Source organism: Sander lucioperca, chromosome 15 (assembly GCF_008315115.2).
Source record: "Sander lucioperca isolate FBNREF2018 chromosome 15, SLUC_FBN_1.2, whole genome shotgun sequence".
NCBI lineage: Eukaryota > Metazoa > Chordata > Actinopteri > Perciformes > Percidae > Sander > Sander lucioperca.
In genome coordinates this window covers 25,516,012-25,532,870 of record NC_050187.1, presented here as the reverse complement: position 1 = coordinate 25,532,870, position 16,859 = coordinate 25,516,012, and the positions used below count along the sequence as shown (strand labels likewise).

The 16,859-nt window shown below is 41.8% G+C and overlaps 2 protein-coding genes across 6 annotated transcripts in view; one reads left to right on the top strand and one right to left on the bottom strand.

The window, feature by feature from the left end:
* Positions 1-5,578, top strand: part of LOC116056380 (equilibrative nucleoside transporter 1-like) — a 47,513-nt gene extending 41,935 nt beyond the window's left edge. For all 4 annotated transcript variants that reach the window (XM_035992305.1, XM_035992303.1, XM_035992302.1 and 1 more), the window contains exons 12-13: positions 1,363-1,562; positions 3,891-5,578. In XM_035992305.1, the coding sequence (XP_035848198.1) occupies positions 1,363-1,562; positions 3,891-4,002 (312 nt within the window). In that variant the 3' untranslated portion in view covers positions 4,003-5,578. The remainder of the gene's footprint in view (positions 1-1,362; positions 1,563-3,890) is intronic.
* Positions 5,579-6,513: 935 nt separating this feature from the next.
* The window catches only part of LOC116056364 (atlastin-2-like), a 25,067-nt gene continuing 14,721 nt past the window's right edge, over positions 6,514-16,859 (bottom strand). Inside the window, exons 4-16 of one of the 2 annotated variants that reach the window (XM_035992211.1) lie at positions 13,414-13,545; positions 13,204-13,308; positions 13,051-13,101; positions 12,897-12,953; positions 12,517-12,609; positions 12,038-12,176; positions 11,797-11,924; positions 11,407-11,463; positions 11,250-11,321; positions 10,537-10,968; positions 9,781-9,795; positions 9,113-9,440; positions 6,514-8,819 (exon numbers count right to left, since the gene is read on the bottom strand). In XM_035992211.1, coding sequence (XP_035848104.1) covers positions 9,294-9,440; positions 9,781-9,795; positions 10,537-10,968; positions 11,250-11,321; positions 11,407-11,463; positions 11,797-11,924; positions 12,038-12,176; positions 12,517-12,609; positions 12,897-12,953; positions 13,051-13,101; positions 13,204-13,308; positions 13,414-13,545 — 1,428 coding nt within the window. In that variant the 3' untranslated portion in view covers positions 6,514-8,819; positions 9,113-9,293. The remainder of the gene's footprint in view (positions 8,820-9,112; positions 9,441-9,780; positions 9,796-10,536; positions 10,969-11,249; positions 11,322-11,406; positions 11,464-11,796; positions 11,925-12,037; positions 12,177-12,516; positions 12,610-12,896; positions 12,954-13,050; positions 13,102-13,203; positions 13,309-13,413; positions 13,546-16,859) is intronic. The other variant, XM_031308555.2, reaches the window with a different exon arrangement.

Sequence of the window (16,859 nt, the reverse complement as noted above, 5' to 3'; positions counted from 1 at the left end):
AATAATCGTGATTATATTTTTTTCACATAATCGAGCAGCCCTAATGCTTCGCCATGCGACATTTGATCACAAATCTCGTCATAACTCGTCATAACTACCTGGACTTACAGTTACTAAATGTATGCTGCTACTAACGTGTAAAATTCTACTGGAGCATATTTCAAAATGTACATTTGTAATAATGACAGTGACCAGTGCTTAACCTTTGCTTGCTCACGCAGCCCCCATCAACAAATCAATTAAAGAATAGGACTATAGTTTATAAACACGTTTGCCTTATAGAGTCAGTTTTAAAATGGCTGCATCAAAATATTTAGTTTGAACTGCTGTTGTCTGGACAGCAACAGGCACATTTGTTGACACTTGGCTGCATAACATGTTTACACATGAATACATCACATCGTCATGGGTGGAATGGTGGAAAAACCTCAGTCGCTCAAAGCTTGGGGTCAAAATGAAGGAGGCGAGTTTTGTTGCTGAGATCAGAAATTTGTTTTGGATGAAAAGAGTGTGTGTGTGCTGTGTAAAGGAAGTGGTTTTGGGGGTCAGAAGAGTGACTGTGGTGTTTTTGAACGTTTGCTCCTTATTCTCTTACATGCACATCTGGATGAAGGAGGGCAGCTTTTGAGGTTTTTAAACTGCGAAGAACCCCTGTGCGCTGCTACACATCTGGGCATTGTGTCTGTTGTCATGAAGACATTTATTTTCTTCTACAAGCTTTAATAAGACTATTTTAGGTCCATATCCAGCTGTCTAGTGTTCTGTTCACCAGTTGATTATCCATGTCCCATTTATTTTTTTTGTCTGTAAGCTTCTTTTCTGGCACAGATCTCTCAAAACTGTCAAGAAAATAAATGTACAAACCAGTCTAATTTCCTGTGATCCAGAGGAAATAATCAAATTGAATCAATTCATTTTGTACAAACTGAGTATGGTCAGTTAACCCAGTCTGAATTGGAATGCAGCCTGTTATTAGTGCAGATAACAGCAGTCAGCTGGTCCAGGACCATGTGAGTTTATTTACCATCATTAGACGGCACTGATGCTGACGCTTTCCATTGAGGCGCTTTTGTGACTTCATGTCCTTTTGATCAGTCATGTCTTTAAACAACTCTGTCCCCGTTTCTCCCACTAAAGCACCCATAGTAATCAGTGTATGTGCACACATATACTGTACATGTATATATTCACAGTGTCCGTGGGAAATAAAAACACCCAAAAGTATGTTAGTGTTGTTATTATTAATGGAGTCTGTCCCTATGGTTGATGTTGATGTCGCTGTGTGTGTGTGTGTGTGTGTGTGTGTGTGTGTGTGTGTGTGTGTGTGTGTGTGTGTGTGTCTCTTTCTCTCTCTCTCTCCAGCCGGGCAAAGACAGTATGTGGCTTCCTGTCCTGGTGGGTCTGCGGGTCGTCTTCGTCCCTCTCTTCATGCTGTGTAACGTCCAGCCTCGTAACTACCTCCCTGTGCTGTTTGGCCACGACGCCTGGTACATCGTCTTCATGATCTTCTTCTCTTTCTCCAATGGATACCTGGCCAGTCTCTGCATGTGCTTCGGACCTAAGTAAGAACTACACATATACACCTGGAGGAAATGAGTACACGAATACTGGCTAGTGTTGGTTTCGGCAGAATCTTTCTGATAATTGGATGAGAAGAACGAGACCACTCTCATGTCTGAGTTACCGACAATTTCCACTGACTGCAGAACGTCTGCGTCCCTACTCCGTCCCAGCTCCGGCGGTCCGCAGCCCTCCGCAGCAGATACGCAGAGCTTCTATTTTTGACGGACGACGGAGAGCTCCGCAGCAATTCAGCACAATTCCGATTGTGCGGGACAGGAAGTCGAGCACAGAAACAAAATAAAACATCCGGTTAATTTTCAAAATAAAATACACCGTGCTCATGGCAGGTCATATTTCCCTGCACTACACCTGGAAAACACAGCTCAGAGTTGTTTCCCCTCTACTATTCTGGATGGAAACAAACTGTTGTTGGTTTTGGGGTTCTGTTTATAGAAACTACATCACGCGAACATACGTGAATTTGCAAGATCTCGTGATCGGCTGGCCGCAGCCGTTACGCAACAAATCCGGTCCTGGTGGGTATTGACGGACGGTGGAGCACGCAGCCGGTCTGCAGACGTACCGCATCCTGTGGAAATCCACGGTTAAAGTGGAACTCCCATCAATTTTACACATCAAAGTGTGTTTACAGGTCTTGGGGTGCATTGGAAGTGCATTGTGGGTGATGTAGGCACATGTTTTTTTTGTCAAGGAAGAAAAATGTGAAACAAAAAAACATGTTATAATGTTACAGAAGTGCAGTGCTAGATCGGAGGAGGAGTCTTTTTTTTAAGATTCTTTTTTGGGCATTTTAGGCCTTTATTTGACAGGACAGCTTAAGACAGTAATCCCATAACATGATAGACTATAATAACTTTCACCACTGCTCATTTTATAAAGGCCGCCGCAAGAAAATGTGTCTTTGTTTACATTGTATAATGTGCTGTTGGATTGCTTTTTATTTTGCAATTCTGTCTGCCATCGGACATGATTGCCATGCGCTAGCTAGCAGAGCTAATGTTAGCGCGCTAACGCTGCTAGCTAACATCGGCAGTCAAACAAACATCAGTGAGACACGCCGACTTATTGGGACTTTAGCTTATTCACCGTAACCCCCAGAGTTAAGTCCATACATACCCTTCTCATCTCCGTGCGTGTTGTAACTCTGTCTGACGCCCACAGCGCTAGCTTAGCCTAGCACAGATCCTGGAGGTAATCGGTTCCAAATAGCCTACTGCTCCCAATAAGTGACAAAATAACGGCAACATGTTCCTGTTTACATGTTGTGATTTGTATAGTCACAGGGTGTACAAATAACACGGTCACTATGCTTTTACTATCTAGTAATTGTTGACTCTATTACTCCAACTCTGAGCGAACTCCAGGCGAACTCTCTGCTCCTCACCACAGGGCTTCAGGTGCTGCTAGCAAATCACTCCGCCCAAGTAGCAGAAGTAGCAGTGCTTCGCCTTTCTGAGAATATAGTTCCCAGTTTGTATACGGTTAGAAGATGGCTGTGTCTCATGTGACCTTGTTATTTGTACACGCTGTGACTATACAAATCACAATGTGTAAATGGGAACATGTTGGCGTTATTTTGTCACTTATTGGGAGCAGTAGGCTAGTTGGAACCAGTTACCTTCAGGATCTGTGCTAACCAGGCTAGCGGTGGGGGCATCAGACAGAGTTACAACACGCATGGAGATGAGAAGGGTATGTATCGACTTGTCTAACTCTGGGGGTTACGGTGAATAAGCTAAAGTCCCAATAAGTCGGCGTGTTCCTTTAACATTACGGTACAGTAGTCTTTTAAGTATTGGACTGGAGCCCAGACTCTATTAGTTTAGCATAAAGACTGGAAGCAAGGGGATAAAGCTAGTCTGGCTCTCTTCAAAGCTCAAAGGCACGCCCACCAGCACCTTTAACACTCAAAATGAACATGATGCATAGTCTTGCACTAAGCTAAGCTAACCCACTCTGGGCTGCACCATACTTTCCGTACAGACATGAGTGGTCAACTTTTAACACCCCAAAGTAGACGTTCGTCTTTCACCCAGATAAAACACAACACACAAAGACTTGGACATTATAAAATACATAAAGCATATTAAAAAATATATAAAAGAAACCCTAAAAGCCCCCACACAACCTTGAATCGAACAATGTACATTAGTGACTGCCTCTTTTCATCTAATTCATGGAAAGAAAGTGTATAATAATATAATGTTGAACTATTCCTTTAAGTGATGCCATATCTAACATAATTGTGTTCCATGGTGAACTCACTCCTTCCTAATGAATGTTGTCCCTCTGTTGTCTCTGTACAGGAAGGTCTCCCAGCATGAGGCGGAGACGGCCGGGGCCATCATGGCCTTCTTCTTGTCCCTCGGCTTGGCGCTGGGCGCTGCAGTCTCATTTGCTTTCCGGGCCATGATCTAAAAGATCTCCAGTCAAACCTTCAGTAGTTGTAGACTTAGATTAGACCACCCCGCCCTCAAACACTCTCCCCATCTTTACCCGTCATGGGAGAGCCATGCTTCTCTACAACAATCTCCGCGACTGAGTGGAGACAGCATGACAGATTAGAAGACTAGAGGACCTCAGTCTTCTGAAGATAGACGGTAGAGACTTGTCTCATCCAGACATCTCGGCAACAATATAAGCTGAAACATGTTAAGTGAATATTAGTTCTCTCGATGCCATTGATCAAACGGGTTGTTTCTCTGTGATGGAATTGAAGAGTTCATAGTGTAACTCAACAAGTGACTCGTCATGACAGCAGAAATTTTTCAAGATGTGTTTTAAGTTTCCCCGGATATCCCGAATCCTGAGCCCAGTGTTAATGAAGACGTCCTGTACACAGAGTATCCTCGAGCCTCATTCATAAAAAGTTATTGTGATAAAATGGCTTGTAAAGTAATACATTTCTTTTACTTTCTTTAGAAATCCTATGAAGTTATGATGGTGTGTACATTAAGTCTCAACACATTTTTATTAATGAGGCTCTTGGATTAAAATTTACCGTTTTATTTGGATGAGCCAAACAGCAGAATCTATCAGTTTGTAAACTGATCTCAATGTGACTTTTTTTTTTTATGACTTCACTCTGGACTGGTGCAGCTTTTTAACTTTGATCAAGCCAAATACATAGACAACATGGGAAAATGATGAATTTTGAAGGGAGATTACCATTATCCATCCAACGGCTAATTATAAATGTGCCTTGTGTAAACCGCTTCGCTCCCTCGTTCTACTTGTCGATTTGGGTCACTTGTATTTTTAAACTTCCTCATAACAAATGAGTAAATTCTCAAAGAATGTAAGGCTGGACTAAATCCTAAAGACCATGTTTCAATCAATCTGCTGAATATTCGTTGTCTTAGAGAGTAGTGTTTGTTTTTTAGTTATAGATGAAGTACCAGTGTGGGTCTATTTGGTTTGTCAGAAAACACAGAGGTCACGTTTTCTGTCTAGATTTGTCAGCCCACATGTTGAAGTTTTTACTGTTACTGTGTCTTCCTGATAAACATATTTTGCCACAATGTATTTTTGAACGCAGCAAAAAGAAAATATACAGCCAGTGATGTTTTTTTTTTGTTTTTTTTAAATCTCATTCTTTCGCCTTCATGAGCCTGTGACATTTCTCATTTAAACATGTTTTCATAGATAAGTTTTGTATCCAAAATAGTTTTTAGATTGTTTTTTAAACTTTACGACTTGGCTCTCGCTGAGTTGGTGGTGTTATGAATGAGGAGGTAAAAGGCCTCGTGCCCGTCAGTGTTATATTTTTGTGGCCTTTTGGATGCTTTTTTTTTTTATAAGTCTGCTTTAATTGTCCAAATATTACTCATAATGCAAGCTGTATAGATCCTAACTGCCTGTTTTTTTAAAAGCACATTGGTCTGTTCTTCCATACTTAGTGTTTGGTTGGTATGGGAGTCATGGACCATTAAAAAGTTACTTATATTGCAGCTTCAAACCGTTCTGTGATAAAATAAAACTGTATTTTTAAGAATCTGGCTCCTCCTGTTGGTCATTTGTGGAAACGCACTGCTTGACATTTCAGCAGCTGATTAGGTTAGAGATTACATTACATTAAATGTCATTTAGCTGACGCTTTTATCCAAAGTGACTTACAATTGCTACATATGTCAAGAGGATGCACGCCTCTGGAGCAACTATGGGTTAAGTGTCTTGCTCAGGGACACATTGGTAGATGTATCACAGTGAGAATTGAACCCAGATCTCCCCCACCATGTGTCATCCACTGCGCCATCACCACTCAGATGATCTAGTAATGAAGAAATTCTGTTATTTATAAAACCTCTGGACACAAATGGCTCTTTACTTAATTCACTTGAATGTACAGTATAAACTGGCTGCGTTTCTCAGTTGATAATACCCGCTGATCTTTCCCTTGTGCTGCGTCTGCATGTGACTGAATAATGCAGTCAATGAGAATACGCCTCCGTGTTCGTCACAGAAAAATGCAGCATTTCTTGGCAACTTCTCAGTGACCCGTTATGAAATGAGGCCGTTGATTAGGCAAGTCTTCACTCAGGGAAAGCACTACTTACTGCTCTGAAATGTAAGACTAACTCAACAATAAATAAATAAATATAAAAACTAAGTATAAAACAGATTTCCCATTACAGTTTTTCTCCATTGCTTCAACACATTTCTTAAAATAAACCTAAGTTAACTGCATTAACACTTACCCCCAGTTTACTTAACCTTAGCAGCCTCCAGTGATTTCTTTCAGGCTACACTTCCCTGAATGGTGGTTACAGCTATAAGCAACCTGAACGGAATAACCGCTTATATAACTATTTGTATAGCACCTTTCATACAAGAAATGCAGCTGGATCTTAGCAATCCTACCTACAGCACCTTTAATAGTCTTTTCCAGTAAACAATTCTCTAAAAGAACAGACGAAAAGGAGCCAAAATAATTGAATTGAGGATTTATTCTTAAGGTAAACATTTTATTCAAAAATAAATTACCGGAGATATCTTTAAAGGGCAGACAGTCTCCAACCCACTCGTCACAATCAAATGATTTTCCTATCAGAAACCAAATATTCACACATTTCTATTCACGTCCGTCCTCATGAAAAGCAGATAAACTAGTGTAAACCCTAAAGCAGCAACTTATTCTTAAACAAACCACAGACTGTTAAGTTGATCAAAAAACAAACAGCCATTGTCAACTGATTCACTATAAAATGTATACAAAGTTTATTTAAATATTTAATCCAACATACATGCCCGGTTTGTAATATGTGAACACAGAAAGACAGAGAGAGAGAGAGAGAGCGAGAGAGGCTGTACAGTACGAGACTGGCGATTGAGGTGAGAAATGTGGATGGAATCAATAAAGAGCTCAGACAGAAGAGCAGCTGTGAGAAATATAAAGGGGGGGGGGGTCAGGTTTCAATCGATTTAATAACATTACGTCAGGTCTCTATTATGGAGTAACCACATTTTATCAAGCTGCTTTCGGGAGGCCCAGCTCTGACAGAGAAATGGTCAACAGTGATTTAGATGTATCCAACTCTAGAGGAGGAGGGGCAAAAAGGCAGTAGATACAATCATTTCTGGTCAGTTAAAGAAACAGTTTGGGGAGATTTGCTTATTCACAGTTTTGCTGAGAGTTAAAGATTTATACTGCTGTCGTTTCTATGAGTGGCACCACCAACACTTACTCAAGAAAGGCATATTTTCCAAAATGTCAAACTATTCCTAAAAGGTGTAATAGGAGTTTAAGCTTAACAAAAACCTGTATCTCTAACTCCCCAAAAGCGAAAGAAGGCTCTGAAAGGAAAGAATCGAGGACTTAAAAATATGAGGGGAAACATCCAGGGGTAGTGTGGCCTTCATGAAAGGCGGCGGAAGAGAAAATGGTTCAAAATGACAAGACAGTCCTCCCCGGCGACCTGACTACAGACGCCTGGACTCTAAAAGGTTCTTAGCTAGCTTAATGCTACAACGCAGTAGCTCTTAACAGCATGCAGAGGGCCAAACACTGGCAGGTCCGCTACGAGACGCCAAAGGCCAGATAAAACACGTCAGTCCTAAAATTAAAAACATGTCAAAAATCAGCTGAGAGGCTCGAGGCTTCCTACAGTTCTCTTCAGGATTACAATCACAAAATATTAAAAAGGGAAAGACAAAAAGACGTACAGATGTGTAGAAGCAACCTGAGCCCAGAGTTTGATTATATGCCACCTGGTTAACGCACCTTCCAAACTTAGTGTGAGAAACTAAATGAGTGGGAGACAGCCAGGTGAACTAGTGGTGTCAGAAGAAGGAAAAACACAGTTTGGATTCATTTCCAGTTCAGTTCCGATTTGTAGAAGAAGAGCTTGTCCAGCTTGTCCATGACGGGGTTTTCGATTTACTCCCACTTCAGTAGAATCAATAACATCGTATTCCTGATTTTACTGAAATAACAAAAGACACGAGCACAACAAATCACCTCATTATTAGTCGATTATCACTTGTGCTTGTAGGAAACGTTAATAAACCGGCTGAAGAGAAAGTAAACTGAGCTCTGGCCTGTAAGACAAAACGATTAATGCACAGAAAAGTGTTTTCAGTTTGCATCCATTGTTGACAACAGTTGCCTACGGCGGTGTCAGTTTTCCCTGAATTACAGCTCAATCCTGAAGCAAGTGCAGTCTGCTACCAGCGTGTGTGTGTGTGTGTGTGTGTGTGTGTGTGTGTGTGTGTGTGTGTGTGTGTGTGTGTGTGTGTGTGTGTGTGTGTGTGTGTGTACAACACAAGACACATCTATCACAGCATGGCACACTGGAGAAGATGACAGTCCTTTAGGTCCCGTTTTGGCAAGAGGCGTTCGCCACCGGCTCGTCTGCTCGGTCCTCTCACGAAGCTGCAGTTTCCGCTCTGAGGCACTAGGGGGCGACGAAGAGCAGGGCAGACGGCAAGCCTACAGGTCCGCAACAGCAAATGTGGAAAGGGGGGGGGGGGGCAGTGATGTGATGATGGACATTTGGAGGGGGATAAAAGAGGGTCAGCTTTGGTGTTGAACTAGTTTCACTGTTCTAGGATTGAACACATTGAGCGAGTGGGCAGGAGGGTGATGAACATGACGGGGGAGAGGAGGAGGGAGAGCGTCAGTGAGTCTTTAACTTGGTGTGCTGTGAGCTCTGCTCTGTCAAGCTGGCTTTGAGGGAGTTTACCACCGTCTGTCTGACGTTGTCTTCCATATAATGTTCACTTAGTGGCTTCAAAACCTGCGGGAGAGGGGAGAAAAAAAGAGGATTTTGTGTGAGAACAAATCAAGTTAACTTGTCTCAAAAAACATACTGTATACCATATATAAAAAGGGAACAAAGAAACAAAGAAAGTAGGTTAGGGAAGAAAAATGTTTAAGGTAAAATGAAGAAACAAAAACAGGATGTAGTCTCCAGAATGGCGACCACAGAAACAAAACCCAAGATTCACAACACAACTTAACAAAACCGCTTCAACTGAAAAAGAAAACATTAAAGGAAAAAGAAATCAGCCATCCAAGATGATTAAAAACCATTTGGGCAGGCGTCCATGAGATCCTGAGATGAGCCTGGCCTGCCAGTGTTCAGAGGGTGTCCAGGGGTTAAAGTATAAGAATCCAGCACCACTGGACTCAACGGTAACAATAAAAGAAGCCAGCAAAGGAAGTTTGGATATGAGAAGGAAGTTTAACAGTCTGTAAATCTGGCCAGTAGCTAGTTCATCTTCTTGTAGTTGTTGTTGTTGTTGTTGAGAGGAGACAGAGCTTGGAGTCCCAGCATCGCTCCTGGTGGGAATGAAGGGAGGAGAGAGACGGGCCAAGCCAGGCGGCTCCTGACAGGCTCCAAAAGTTTGGAAAACACCTGAGAGGACAGCAGGGACGAACGGGAGAGTTAAAACAAGAAACAAGACTGACAGCAAGACAGACACTGGAGCAGGAGGGATAAAAGATGAGAAAGATGTATCCAGACATTTGGGGAAGAGATTAAGCAGAAATTAAAAAAAAAAAAAAATTTTTAATAAATTAAAAAAAAGTAACAAAAAGATAAGGAGAGATTAAAGCCTGAGGAAACTTGGTAGATGTTGAACCAAACAAATGAAAAGAATACAGGGAGACTGGTAGCAGGAGGTGGAGAAAGTAAAAGGAAAGGAAATACGGCAGGCAGGCAGAAGATCAGAGAAATGGGAACCGACACCGCTCACCTTTCTGACCGTCTTCTGTAAAGCAGGGAGGGAGGAAGAGACACAAAAGCAGAGGAAGGAAGGAGACGTCAGAGGAGACACGAGGGCTGCGTTTGTGGTGAATCCCAAACATTCATGAAACATAGATAAGGAACACAGAAACACCCTCTGACTTCATATTTGTGCTCCTGAGTGCCGAGTCTGCAGGCCAATAACTGACGGAAGAATGAAAGCGAATAAAAGTAGGGGCTGATTAAGTTTCAGAGTGGGGGGGAGAGAGAGGGAGGCACTGAAAAGTGATTAAGAGTGTGTGAGATGGATGATAGCATGTGAATGCAATCATAAACATGCAGTGAACAGAAGGAAATAAAAACTGATGGATCTTGTTTCTCTGGCTTTTAAAAACACCTAGAAATAAAAAAAAATAAAAAAGCAACACCAATCAAACTAATATGGAAAACTACAGTAAACTACATTTGATGAGGTTATATCTGCATTAGTATCTGACACATTTCTAGTTTCCAGACCTTTTTCTGTTGAAAAACCTAAAGTGTTCTAGCTTAAGGTAGTTGATATCACTCAAGCTTAGTACTTAAATGCCATAACAGCTATTACAAATGTAGCCATCTAATTGTTGAAAGTGTTACCCTTAAGCCAATTCAAAATAAGCCAAATCTTTAAAATAAACCTATTTCCTGCTACGCAATATCTGTTCTCAGCGTGTAGATTAACCAGGACAAACACACACATACTGTACACACACACACGACGACCCACCTGTTCCCAGAGTGTCTCGGCCACCAGATCTATCATCGTTCCCAACTCCCGAAACTCTCCAGAATACTTCACATACGCCCAGGCGCAGAGCGAAAGCAGCGCCACGCCCATGACCAGGTTAGACAGCACTGCTAAGGTGCTCAGCCCGATGAAGCCCGTCACGCCGGACACCACGTAGGTGGCAAACATGACTGCGAAAAGCGTGGCAGGCGTGCGTGCCGTGTAGAAGATGTTTTTGCCGTCGTTGTGCTTGGAGAAGTTGGTGTAGGTCTCGTCCAGCTCGGACTCCAGCTGGCTCTGGTAGCGCTGGCAGAACTCCTCGCCGCCCATTTTCTTCACGGAGCGGAAGTAATGCACTGAGTGCTCGCGAAACTCCTCGTGGAAGCGCTCCAGGTCGGCCGGAGCAATGTATGGCTTGTCCCCACCGCAGACCTGAAAGTGACAGGAAGAAAGTTTGACTGACAGAAGAGATGAAGACTCAAAGGAACTCCAGCTAGATATTCACTAGGCCCCACTTTACAGGATTTTTATTAGATATGATGTGATTTGAACAATTCTGATGAGTGTGCTGCTAGCTTCCTGTGAACAATATCAAATTCAGACCACAGCTACACCCTGCTCTCCCTCAATGACACCTGGTTGTCTTTGGCAACCTTTGGGTTATTGAAATGATTGTGCTTCACAATGACGGTGAAAGACAAACGTGTCCTTACCAGCTCCATTTTCTTGCCGTACATGTCTTTGGCTCCTGCCACAGCAGTCAAGTTGTTGGCTTCTGCGGTCGCCTGACAAACAGGAGAAAACAATGAGATTCAAGATAAAACCTGAAATGTGTGACCCATACTTAAGATCCCTGAGACAGTAACTGACCTGCAGCATGGACTTTGGGTGAGGCAGTTCCTCCCCTTGGTAGATCTTTATGTAAGCCTGCAGGAATGTACAATAATACAGATTATCACACCAGTGTTTCCTGTACAATGTTAATATTCTGGCAGCTCACAAAGGAATTTAACAGCCTGGTAAGAACTTTTTTTACGACTCACTTTCGGGGACATATTGCACATAGGTGGTGTTTAAAAAACAACCACCATTCATACATGTACATGTCTACTGTGGCTAAAAACCCAAAACATTTTGTGTCGTTTATTCACCCTAAAGCTTTTGCAGACTAGGCGGCAGAGTGTATAATTTGAGGCTTTGTTTATCGACCTATGACCGATAAGTGTGAAACTACTGGACTTTAATAAAATCCTGCAGGACCTTGAAGTACTCCAGGAGATCTCTGCAGGTGACTTTGTTCCCTCCGATCTCCTTCTCCACCAGTCGGTCTGGGGCCAGGAGGAGAGGCACCAGTTTGGCCAGCGCCCTCTTAAAATCATCATCGATGTCTGAAACACACAAACACACACCTTGATGATCCTCGGAAACATTTCAGACATTTCATTCCAGCACGCTTTGGCTACAACTCTTCCATTATTCGTGCATGGTCCTGTTTTCTCACCTTTCAGCCTGCCGTCAAAGTAGGGGTTGGTGGCCACCTTGAGGCCTGGATGTGGCAGCAGGAAGCAGCCGATGTTGGAGAAGCAGGAGTGGATGTGCTTCCTGACATTCTGCAGCTCTTCGTGTTGGTTCTGTTTCACCTGAGTCAGCAGACAACTATTTACTCTCACAGTGAAAGTGTGTGCCACTTCTCGTGGTAAACTGATGCGTGAAATGTGTATACACACACACACACACACACACACACACACGTCTCGCACTAAGCAAATTTGCGCACACCTGAACAGACGATGACATCAAGTATGTCGGCGCTCTTTGAAACGAGGTGTGGTGTGTTCGACAGGAGCAGTGAGTGTGTGTGACCTGCTGCATAAATATCTTCAAAAATGTGTAGAAATATCAGGGTCGAAAAATATTTTCTGCCGCGACAAAAAAAACAACAAAAGTGCATTTTCAACTTTATTTAAATAAAATTCTCACCTGTAGTCTTTTGTTTAGGAAGTTGTTGCCTCCTTCCAGCCCGTAGTCGTGTTCATAAGGATAACTCCAGTCCCGAATCAGAAACATCAAGGACTGAAACACACCACCAACATCACAGAGACAAATTACAGATATATTGTTCCCATAAATCATAAAGTGATCAATATTAATACAATATTATACTTTTTGACTCTTATTGTCCATACCTTTCCCGTTTTCAGTTACAGGGTTCATTATAATAAATATTACCATTATAAAAATACATGACACATATTGTACACTGTAGGTAGATTTTCTGGACAAGGTGCATGCCTAATGGTGCATGGGATTTATTCATTAGGACTACATGCATGTACACAGTCAACAGAAGCAGTCAGTACCTGGAAAGGTTTCAGGTAGATCTCTTCCATTGCCAGCCGGCCATATTCTGTGAAGAGCTACATATGAGAGAAAAAGAATTATGACCAGAAAACAGGAGTTACTGTAACTTTGGTGCCACTTTCTCCTGGGAGGAGAGGAAGACATGACACCGACCTGCAAATGCTGCAGGTCATCCTCCTGTATGTTCTGGGACAGATTGTACACCTGGAATCCAAGAAACAACATGAGACATAAATGTTGACATTTTGTGAGAAAGAAAAGCAACAGCATATTTTCTACCAGACAAGACATCATTTAAAGTCCCACCTGTACAGAGCTGGTCATTGTGCTGAGGGCGAACACAGTAGCACAGTCCTTTATGGTGGACTGGCTGTCAAACGCTCCCTGAGTGTCAACGAGGAGCACCGCAACCTGTTGAGACGAGATGCAACAATCGGAATGTGCTGCCAACCTGTGACATTTTTTCATGAAGCTCATAAAAGGACTTCTCATATCGTTTGTTTGATAACTGTGTACCTTGCTGCCATCAGGCTTGTCGACCACAAAGACTTCGCTCCAGATCTGAATTCCCGTGGTCTCCCTTTCGCAGCCTCCCCTCCAGGTAAACCCTGTCAGGGGCTCATCATCCCCTCCCATCCACGGCTTGCCCTGTTGCAGAGGTAAAGGGGGAAGAGACAGTAAGAGGAAAGAGAAATAGAAGCGATGAAGATTGGTTGGGACAGGAAAAATAGGGGAAAATCCACACAGATTTAAGAGGAAAGATGAGGGAACGTGTGAGGGAAAGCGAAGACAGAGATTGTGGGGAGGAGGTAGAGAGATAATGGTACGAGAGAAAGAGGGAGGAGAGGAACAGGTCAATAGACTGAAGTCCACCAGCATTTAGCTCATATTACCACCTCAAGAGGAGATGTGGTGTAAGTATTGCATTATAGAGTCATGCTTTATTTTATTTTTTATTGTTTTACTTAAGACCTGACACCACAGTATTTCCAAACCCCTTGTCCAAATTAATATGAAATTTGATTTGTACATGCACACATCTAATAGACAAAATGCACTGATTTTGGTGACCGGGTAGACTATAATCCAACACCACCACCAGGCTACATTTGGATGAGCCTTATATAACTAACATGTAATCTACCAGTACAATGTTGATGTTTGTTGAACTTGAGTACAGATCACTCTGGGACACACTGAATGAAATGTGACTCCCACGATGACAAGACTAGTGGCACTGCAGCACAATTTGAGACTCAAAACCATAGCAAAGGATTTAATGTTTTTTTTGTCAGAGTACAAAAAGGTCAAATTGAAGCAACACATTGTGCCCTTGTTTTTATTTCCGGCGGTTAAGTGAGGCGATCCACTGACCACAAATAGGAAATGTATAAACAAGCTTCACAAGCAAATACCTCATTTGCAAGGCAAAGTATGCACAGACACTGATTTCTTGGTTTCTACAACATGGCATCTGTCCTGAATGCCTCACCAGGATCTTTTGACTGAGCAAGATGTCATTTGTCATTTGATAACACCAAATACCTGCAGTCCAATAATAATAATAATAATAATAATAATAATAATAATACCAACCAGATAAAGCACACGACAGTGACAAATGATATTTATAACATTAACTTCTGCATGTAACTGAATATAAAGAACCACAGTCTGAACAAATAGCATCAGTGTTTGGGGAAAAATGTGAACATGTGCAGAACCAGTCAGACTTGCATGAATGCCCACGTTCATGCTGCCCAACAGCTGTGAGAAAAAAATTCCTCCGTCTTTAGGGTTGTGTGTATTAAGAGTGTGTGTGCAAGTGAGTGTAAGGTGATCCTGGCTGCTTCTGAAGGACTAGTTGTGTGTCAGAGCGAGTCACACAGTTGTTGGATGGACATGCTCGAAAATGTGTCTGGGTATGTAATGTACCATTTTGTGTTATTCATATTTACACACATTATTTCAAAAGATCAGTAACCACACAGAGAAATTAAACTGTATTAGACTGAAAGGCGAAAACTTGATAAACCTGAGTTCTCAAACTCTTATTATGAAACCTACTTCTGGTAAAAGTTCCAGTTAGAGACCAGTTAAACCACCCTGCCTTATTCATGCGCCTTGCTGCATGTCGTAGTCACCTGGTTTTGGAAGTATCTCAGTAGGAGACCAAACAGGAAGCACTTTATTTTTGCTTGTCACATTCGGGTACACATGTCAGTACTGGTTGTAATCTCATCTGCTGTACTTGTTCATCGAGCCCACCTGTTTTCACAATCTCTACCGACTGTGAATGTTACACAATATTAAAGCCCCAGAGGAAGGATGAGCTGTTTGATGTTTACTTAGCTCATGTAAACACAACAACAAGTGTGAACCAATTATTTGAGCTCACCGTCACTCTGCACCAGTTGATAACTGATATCATTATATGCCATTTCTACGTAAAGTCCATCACAGGCCTATTTTAAATTGATTAATTTAATATCTGTGCCTTTATTTATTCAACAGATCAGATTACTCCCTTTTGATGTTCATAAAAGAAGAATTTATCAGCTACAGAACAAATGCCAAACCAACAATGACATGCCAAAATAAATATATAAAGTAAATTTATCTCCTTAGAAACAGTGTAGTATTTAGTAATAGATCAGAACAGGTGTGAGAGAATCAGTGCTTTTTAAAGATGTCTGCATCGGCAAGAAGCATCACAACTACAGTATAATAGATTCTTTAATTAGTCAATTGACAGAAAATGAATAGGCAACTGTCAAAATTCACTGGTTCCTGCTTCTTCAATGTTAATATGTTCTTCAGTCTTCTCTAATTTTAAATTTAATATATCGGGAAATTGTGGTGGAATTGTTTTTACCATTTTGTGACCTTTTATATTCGATTAATCAAGAAATTATGTTAAATGATAAATATCACAGGAATATCCAATAACCACATCATTGCACAAGTTATCCAAAACAAACCAAAGTACACCATTGTGGACTGTGAAAAAAGAAACAAACTCCACCCAGTTCCAGCCTGTGAAAAGACACATACACATCACAGACAAATATCTTTTTAAAATCAGTAACAATATCAGTTCACTTTACCATTTATATTTCAAACTAGCCCCAGTGTTCAAAATGAAAGTGCACACATGGTGTTAAATATTATTCTGTCCAGATTAGGGCTGGACGATTAATTGAAAATGTATTGACATCGAAATTCTGAAGCTGTTATCGACGTACTTTTCCCACGACGATAATTTATTTCTGTTGATAGGCCTACTTTCTCCTTAAAAACATTCTACCGCGTGTGCGGGGTCCGAAGTTAACACTCGCCAGTCGCCAAATGTGGGGGCGGGACGACACGCACAAACACAGGCGCACACACCAGACACCACCTTCTGTTTACTGATAGCTAGCGTTTAACTCAGGCTGATTAATTAGCTAGTAAGTGGAGACAGCCTTCCAAAAAATAGAACAATGAAATTAAATGTTAACCGATCATTAACCGGTGTTGATGTTTTGCGCATTGTCGGACACACGCAGTCACTTTCCTGAAACCGCTTACGGGACTGACACAAGTCCACAGCGGCCCGCGGCGTGTATTACAGAGCCTGTCTCCAGCGCCTGCACCTGCAGGTTGTCAGCTGTGTGTCTCGGACGGCCGATTTAACCCGCCGATTTAACCCGCTGCTCCTCATCGATATAGTTTCATGTGTCACGTAGCTCTCCACAAGCACGAAACAAACTTAACGAAACGAAACTTGCTGGTTCAAAGTTAGGACTAACAAGTTTATTAGCAGTTAAGAAATAGATTGTATAGCCCATTTACATTATCATGCAAAAGACGTTTTTTAAAACTTTATACAAAAAAAAACAAAAAACGCAGTGTCCGTTCAAATTTAATCCCCCCCCGATCCTCAATTAAATTATCGTTCATTTATCGTTAGAGGTAAAATG